Source organism: Triturus cristatus, chromosome 10 (genome assembly GCF_964204655.1).
Source record: "Triturus cristatus chromosome 10, aTriCri1.1, whole genome shotgun sequence".
NCBI lineage: Eukaryota > Metazoa > Chordata > Amphibia > Caudata > Salamandridae > Triturus > Triturus cristatus.
In genome coordinates this window covers 1,178,160,897-1,178,169,671 of record NC_140593.1, presented here as the reverse complement: position 1 = coordinate 1,178,169,671, position 8,775 = coordinate 1,178,160,897, and the positions used below count along the sequence as shown (strand labels likewise).

At 44.8% G+C, this 8,775-nt stretch overlaps 1 protein-coding gene across 1 annotated transcript in view; it reads left to right on the top strand.

Moving 5' to 3' along the window:
* The first annotated feature begins 5,502 nt into the window (after window positions 1-5,502).
* LOC146796945 (olfactory receptor 1L4-like) overlaps window positions 5,503-8,775 on the top strand; it is a 45,101-nt gene continuing 41,828 nt past the window's right edge. The window contains exon 1 of the mRNA XM_085631458.1: window positions 5,503-5,683. Within this exon, the coding sequence (XP_085487584.1) occupies window positions 5,503-5,683 (181 nt within the window). The remainder of the gene's footprint in view (window positions 5,684-8,775) is intronic.

Sequence of the window (8,775 nt, the reverse complement as noted above, 5' to 3'; positions counted from 1 at the left end):
CTTTTGGTCTCAACTTGCATCTAGGATGTGTGCTACCACAACCCTGGATGCTATGCGTTCTTTTATGCTTTCTAGCATAATAATATTTTTTTTAATCATTTTTCTTGTTAACATTTTTTTAATTTTTAGAAATTGGCTGTGGGATTTGTATCGTGTTATGGTTTGACTTATCAATTGTTTTGGTACTGCTAAATACTTAACATTATTTCCAAAGTTAAACCTGTCTTCTTTGTGCCATAGTTACCATAGGTTTATTGATTGCACATATATGTTTACCTGACAGGACTGATATCATCCCCAACTAAAAACAAATTTTCTCAAAATGTCAGACTCTGTTTTTATGGAAATATAAGCTGCATGCTGGTTTTGAGAAAGTGCCTCTTTTTGATTGGTGACCCCCATTGTTTGTGGACTGATAGTGTTGCCTAGTGTTGGTTTTTTGACCTGTACCCAAATGCTAATTTCATGGTAGCAAGACTGGCTGGTCCAAAGTTAAACAATGAGAAACAGGATTAAACATTAATTCTGCTATCTCTGGATTGGGAGCAAGTTGGAGTCAGCTAATATTCATATTTATGAAAAGCTCATCTCACAGGTGAAGTAAGATTTTCACTAAATATTAGGGAAAATTAACATTATAAAGTGGCCTTTTCCCTGGGTGACACTTATGGGGGCTAATTTGCAATAACTCTCTAGCAGTGGCCCACTGCATTCTTAGCCCTGATGAGGTGTACAGACTGCTCACAGAGTTTGGAGGTGTTTTCCCTTCCCCAGGCAGGAAGATCAGTTGGGGTGTACCCAGGAACTTAACTTACTTAAGTGGGGCCTTCCCTGTCACAAATATTTTTTTTAAATGACACGTGGAAATGCCCCAGCTTTTGTCCTCCTAGTACGGCACACACATGACCTAGTGAGCTGCTCCCAGAACTGGTATGAGGTGACCAAGGAAGAAAGCACTGCTCATTACCCTGACCATGCCTCTGGGTGAGCACGCACAGCAGTAGGAGAGAAGGGTTTCCTCATCTTGGATTTTAGGAGTGAGGTGCATTTTGGTATTGTTTACAGTAGAGCAAACAGGAATTAATGGCAATGGGAATTTTACACAATTGGTTCGGGGGGCATAAATATTAAATTCCCAGATACCTTCTTTAGAATAATTTCTGGACCCGTTTAAGAACAGAATGAGACTGGTCTTGCTGTCTATGGCCTGAGAGGAGCCCCAAAGGACTGAACCTGCTCCCACTTGTATCCAAGACAAAGAAGTGGACTTCAAGGATCAGTTAGCTGACCTTGTGTGTGGCTATAGGGCCACCAAAAGCTGCAATAGATATTTTCCTGGAGTTCCTCACGGATCATTGCCACCTGTGCCAGATCTGGAACCTGATGGTTGATGCTGATGAAATGAGACTTGACACCCAAGTGCTGTTCCTGTGGTCCTGAGATCCATGGCTAGATGTACTTCTCCTACCACCTATTAAAACTGGGACTTGAAAAATGTTTGGACAAACCCCCCTTAGTTTATTCAACCAAGGAATGACCTCACTGGGCTTAAAAAATTAGGTTTCTCCTAGATCTGACCTTCTCCACATCAGCAAATATGCCCGCTGAAGCATTCTGAGCCTCCAAAAAAGAGACTAAGGGCCTGATTTATATGTTGGTGGTAAGCATACGCCATTACAATGGTGATGGAGTATGCTTATGCTACGAATACATCATCCTGCACTCTCAAGGCACACAGTCGCACACCGCACCATCCATGCCTTATGGCTGTGATGCCTCAAGACGTAAGTCTTGTGCCACCCAGATAAAGTGAGTCAGGACCACAGCTCCCTACTGCCCATGGAAGAAGATCCCAGAAAAGGGAACATCCCAGAATAAGAGCTCCAAGAAGGTCTCTGAGGAGGGAATGTGCAACATATAGCATGACACCACACCGACCCAGAGAAGAAGAGGGTCAGGCAGCAGGAAGACCCTTGAAGCAGAGGGAAACCCACACATATATACCCACGGAATAGGAGCTCCAAGTAAGTCTTTAAAAATGCAACATGTTGCAGGTTGCCACACTGCACTCAAGAAGAAGAGGAAAACCAGATCAGCGACTGACCTGATCATCACCTAGCCGTAGTCCAAAATCCAAGTCCGGTGACTGTATTACAGAGACAGTCGACCACTGGGAGGCACTGTTGGGTGGCCCTGAAGTAAATGCATGCCACTGCACCCAAAAGCAGAAGAGTTTCAAGCAACTAGAAGTCTCACTTGCACAGTCCCAAAAAAGCACCAAGGAGAAAGAGAAGAAGGAAATGTGAACTGCCATCTCAGGAATTGTGACCTGCTGGCCCCCACTGGGAAACCTGATGACAAACCAAACCCAGAAGGAGGGAAAATAAATAGTGGGCAGGACTGGAAGACGCGCTTGAGAGGAATCAAGCCATGAATGAAAGGCATCTATTCACATTAAGAAGCCAGTGAGGTGAAACAAGGCTGGCCTGTCAAACAGCACAAAGGGAGAATCAGGAGTAGGCCTCAAGGATGCTCAAGATGTACAATGTAGGGGTTATCAAAGAAGAAAGACGGCAAGGACGAGGAAGGAGAGTGGCCATGGCGAGGAGGAGGCAGCCACAGCAGGTAAGGGCCTTTTTGTTTTACATTGTAATTACTTTGGGAGGGGGAGGGAGCGGAGCGGAGTTTTTTTCCAACTCCCGTGGAACTCCGCCTAGAGGCACTACGCCTGCTCTGTCCACCCTTAAGTGCAAGCTGTCATAGGCACCCACATCACCACTAGGGAAGTGTCCTGCTTGCCAGAAATGCAGACGCTATATAAATTTATTATTCCCACTCCAGTCTGTGCAACAGTAATGAAAACGTTTGACTCAGTAAGGTTAAAATGTACTATTACTTCTTCAGTCTGTGCAACAGTAGGGGAAGCGTTGGACTCAGGAGGGTTAACATTTACTATTCCCACTCCAGTTGGTGCACAGTAGGGTAAGTGTTGGACTCAAGACGGGTAAAATGTGCTATTCCCACTTCATCTGTGCGACAGTAGGAAAAGCATTGCACTAAAGAGGGGTAAAATTACTATTCCAACTCCAGTCTGTGCAAAAGTAGGAAAAGTACTTCTGTTCAAACACAAACCATATTTTAATAACCTTATCAATTGAAGAAAAATATTAAACTCTTAATGTAACAATTATATGTATATACATTTAAAAAACTATTAAACAATTTACATAATTATAAAAACAGTTAATAATTAATATAAAAAATGGTATTCATGTATTATTATTCACTATGCTCCTACATAAGTAGCAGCCCACAGTTAACAATGATTAGAATAACAAGTATAGCACAACAAACATATTAAGTAATACATAAAATAATTTATAATGAAACACAACAACCCACACCTAATATATAACATAAAAATATATTAATTAAACATAAATCATTATAAATCTATTGCATATTTTAATTAAAATTAATAATTAATTGTCATTTAGCATTTATTTAATTAACTTCCTATCCTATATCTCTACAACCCAACAACTCACACCTAAAATATAACTTAGAAGGTTTATTAGTTACACAATTAATATAATTAATTACCAAACAAATAATTTATGACAAAAGAATAGTTAGTTCTTACTTAATTAACTTCCGACCCTGTACCCAAATAATATGCCCCTCAAATATACTAATTGCAAAATGTAAATAACTAATTAGCAATTAAATAATTAATAATTGATTAATTATTATTTATAGATTGATTATAACTTAATACCCTTCCAACTCTATACCCCTACCAACCCAACAACTCAAACCTATATTATAACTTAAAAAATATAATATTTACACGATGTACATAAATAACTATCAATTAAATAATTTCATAATTAATTATACTTAACTTCCCTCCCTGTACCCCTGCAAACCTCACAACAGGATATTACACTAGAATTTACAATTAACAATTGAATTAAAATGATAAATAACTGAAATTTACAAACAATAGGACGTGGCTAGCAACATGGCTGTGTAGTCGCAATCTCCGGAGGATCCGACAGCCCAACCCAAATCCGACTCTAAATCCTGTCCCTCGATCACTATCCTGACCGGCAACAGATATATTGGCACAGGGAAGCAGTGGAGAAATCAAAGATACCGGCAATATCCCTTTCGGACTGCCTAATAGCCTGGGGAAGAGGTCGGGACTGGGGCTGAAGCAAAGCAGCATCAGAGGGGAGCCCAAGCCACCCGAGATCAGTGATTGGATCTGAGGCCTGACAGAAGCCTGGGCGGAGACAGGGCAGACTCCGGCGAGAGGCGGACAGCCATCGGGTTAGCCAGTCCGAAGAACCCCTGGTAAATCCTGAGCCAGCATAGCACTGATGCCAGAGAGATGGGGTTGTCAGTGGCCTCCTATGGTGAGCAGCCTGAGAGCCTGAGTGAGAGTGTGGCCCCCCAGACGGAACAAGGCCGAGAAGGATAGTGAGCGATCCCAGACAGGATCAACATTAACAGGGCAGCGGTGCGCACAAACCGCCGGGACACTATGGGTCTCCCTCCTGAATAGGTGAAGTTTTCAAGTCCGGACCGGTGGAGGAGAGCCCAGGCAGACATGAAGTGGAGGCAACTGAGGCCTGAGAGACGCTGCCCCATTGAGAGCCAAGGCCGGTATGTGGCCCCTGATGGTTAGTGGCGTCATGCAGCCGCGGACTAAAACAGAAGGGACCGGCACCAAGAAAGCGATCCAGCAATCGGGCCAAATAAAACCACGACGAGACCTGACTGAAATGAGGGCTAGACCATCCTGATTAGCTTTGGGGATACTGGGCCCGGCTAAGGCCAAAGAGGAATAGTGTTCTTCTGTATACCCGGCCTCTCTGAAATTCAATTTAGAGGAGGACTGCCAGTGAGAGGCCGGCAGCTAGAAGGTGAGGTCACTCCATCACTCCTAAAAGACACACAGAGTCAGTGGTGCAGGCACAGGAGTGATCCACCGAGGGCATGTAGAAGCAGGCTCCTATGGCCAGGCGGTAAGTAATAAAGGATAGCAGTTGACAAAGACACCGGGACCTGAAACCCCAACTCACTGATAAGGGTAGCAAGCAGGAAGTAGTAAAGGCTCCAGGAGTAGGCATTAACTCTGAGTCCACCTTATAAGCCACCACAGATCCTTGCCAGAAGAGGGACATAGTGGAGAGGAGAGTTAGGGGGGCAACCCTGCCACACAGCAGCAGTGAGATTAAAGGCAAGGGTAAGCATCCAAGATACACCAGACATCATGCCAAAAGAATTGCCCCAACATCCGTGAGGAGGCCAATGAGTCAAGATGGCATAAGGTAAACTGAGCTAAGCGGTCAAGAGTGAGGAGGGTGGTTCCGCCAGTAACCAGGAACAAACCACCACCCAGCTAAAGGAGAACTGAACAGAGATGGACAGGACCTGACCTGATAGAAATAAAGGAGAGCAAGACGTCTTATCTTGAGCCGGTGAGGCGGAGAGATGGAGAACCAAAGCCAAGACATGGCTAGAGATAAAGAACCCAAACAGTCGAGGGAAAGCATACTGGACCACTACACAAAGGTAATGGGTCCACCAGCAGGAGCAGAAGGAGAAACACTGCCACCGCCAGATAACACGATCCTCCTGCAAGCGATACAGTCCTCCATGGAAGCAGTGGAAGGTACGATAGCAGAGGTGCGCTCCGAGGTTACCCTCCTGAGACAAGACCTATGAAACGTGTCGGAAAGATTGACACAGGCAGTGCAACGCATATCAGAAGTGGAAGACTCATCATACACACTCCATAAAGAAGTCACAAGTCTCACCACCACCCTGAAGGAAGTTGCCTGGAAGGTGGACGATGCCGAAAACAGGACACATAGGAACAACCTGTGCTTTTTGGATTTTCCAAATGGAGTAGAGGGAACAAAGGTACTTTTCTAGACTGATGGCTTGAGGACTCCCTCCCAACAGCACGGTTCTCATCCTGCTTTATTTTGGAAAGAGCACACAGACTGCCCACGAACAGACCACCAATAGGAGCTCCACCAAGACTCCTAATGGGCCGCCTCCTGAACTTTCAAGATTGTGACTTGATATTGAGGGAGATGAATAAGTGGGATGAAGTTTAGCATGAGAACACCAAGATTATGGTCTTCCCAGACTACTCAAGGGAAGTTCAGAAGTAGAGCCATAAGTTAGACTAAGTGAAAGCAAAATTGAGACAGCTCCAACTGCAGTACATGTTGCTCTTCCTGGCAAAACTTATAGCCCTATACCGGGGAAAGTGCCTATTCTTCCAGATGCCAGTAGAAGCCTGGTCCTGGGTGGAAGAGCACCCACCACCAAGACGCCAATGTGGACCTAGCGAAACCCCAAAGGAGAGACGTGAGGCACCATAGATCTAACTGGACAAGCATGTACATAGTCCACAGAAGACATACCCTCCACAGAATCAGAAGAAGAAAGCAGGAATAAATGGTTAAACAGAAACAATTCAGTACTGGTGGACACTCCACCCCAGACCTATCAGACAGTGATCGCACAATAGAAGCTGATAGTGACCACCCATTACTCCAGTAGATCGCACACATGGAAAAGCTGAAGCCAGTTGAGGCCGACCAACTACCCGAGCCGCAACAGATATAAGTGGGAGGTGAGGAAGGGTGAATCAACAGGGCTGAACGAAGACCAGAGGACAGTAAGCCAGCACTAAATGCCCGATACACATACATGTACAACAACTAGGGGGAATAGTGAGTAAAATAGGGCACTCATTCCCTTTCACTTTTTTGGAATTATAGAGTAGGGGATATACACAAGGGGTGAGTTAACAAGGGGCATAGACCTCTCAGTCTTCACCTACACCAGGGTTGTCCAGTTGACCCTTGGGGTTAGGGGCATGGGTAAGAGGAGAGAGTGGGGGGTCAAAGCAGGGGAGTTGAACTGCGAGTGGAAACAAAGACAGGGTTGTTTAGCTTTAAAAACTGGACAAAGAGAATATGGAGGAAGGGACGGTGAAGAATAGATGCAGACATTGACACAGGTTCCATCACAAGATTACTCATTGGGATGCAGGATTAGGGGGGCTACTCGGTTTTGACTTGGAATGTCAATGGGCTAGGAAATAACATTAAGAGAAGGCTGATGGCTAACAATTTTAGGAGATTGAAACTGGATATAATCCTACTTCAAGAAACACACCTCAGAGGCACCCAATGTGCGTTCCTCGGAAGAGGAGCATATACACAACTTCAGGTTCAAGAGGAGTAGCAATACTTATAAAAAGGAACCCCCATTTCAAAATAATAAAACATGGACAGGCCCCAACTGCACCTTTGTGGCGGGTCAGGGGATATGGGGACAAAAGGATCTCACTTTGGCAAGCCTATAATCTCCCCCCTACCCCCGGGATTGCAAAAAGACACTCTAGATAGGGTGGGGAAGATCCTAGTAGCCTCCAAATCCTTAATGCAAATAATAGGAGGAGACTTTAGTGATGTGGTGGAATCAGGCTTAGACCGCTCACGCACCACCAAGGGACATAAAAACCTGACATGACTAGCAGAACTGTTATAAACGATGGGCCTGATCGACATCTGGTGCAGACAATTCTGACAGATCGCACATATTCATTTTTCTCCGGGGCGCATAAGGTGTTCTCTATACTAGATTGCCTCCTTGTACCAGCAGGAGAGATAGGGTATGTCAAAAGGATAGAATACCTAGTGAGAGGGTTATCTGACCATTCACCCCTATGGATGACATTGAGTGGGAAAACCCAAGAATGTCGACCAGGATGGAGACCTCAGAGACCCCGTAGTGTCAAAGGAGATTAGAGTGGACATAGAACTGTAATTTAGTGAAACCAAGGGCTCAGTGTCAACAGACATAGTTTTTTGGGAGGCATTCAAAACGGTCTCCGGGACAGGTGCAAAATATTATTGCACAAAAGAAAAAGAAAGACTAGAGGGGTCAAAGCATTGGAATGTAACCTCATAGCTCTGGAGAAGCAGGCGCTCACAGACAATGACCCGCAGAAACTTCGTCAGATAACAGTCACCAGTAGGGAATACCAGGCGTTACCCAGGCAAGAAGCCGAGTCACAACTGATGGCGATGCACCATTGCCTGAATGAAACAAGAGACAGAGCAGGGAGGTTACTAGCATGGTTGGGCAAAAAAGAGAGAGACTCCAGATGTGTAACAGCAATCCAGGAAGAGGGTGTGATGTACACGGAAGCCCAGAGCATAGCAGTTGCCTTTGCATGTTACTAGGCAGAATTCTACAAAGCCATGGCACGAGGAGACACATCTCAAATTGATAAATATTGGAGTAGACTGAATATACCTACCCTAGGCAGAGAAGGCCACCCTGCTCTCGAAGGTGAGTTAACTCTAGAAGAAGTACTGACAGCCATAGCAAAGCAAAAATCAGAGTAGACCCTGGGTCCAGACAGTATATCGGCAGAATTTTTTAAAAACATATGGTAGTCTTCTGGGCCCAGAAATCCTTAAGTTGTTCCTGGCGGCTCAAACTGAGGGATCCCTGCCACTAGATCTCTGTAGTGCCACTGTGGTGGTTTTTCACAAGCCAGGGAAGCCAGCGCTAGACCGCGGGTCATATGACCCTATTTCCCTACTGAATATAGAAACCAAAATACTAGCCATGATCCTAGCCACAAGACTGTTGTCAGTGATCACTACTCCTATACATAGTGATCAATCTGGCTTCATGCCCAAGAGGGCAACAAGATTTAAACTACGCAGACTC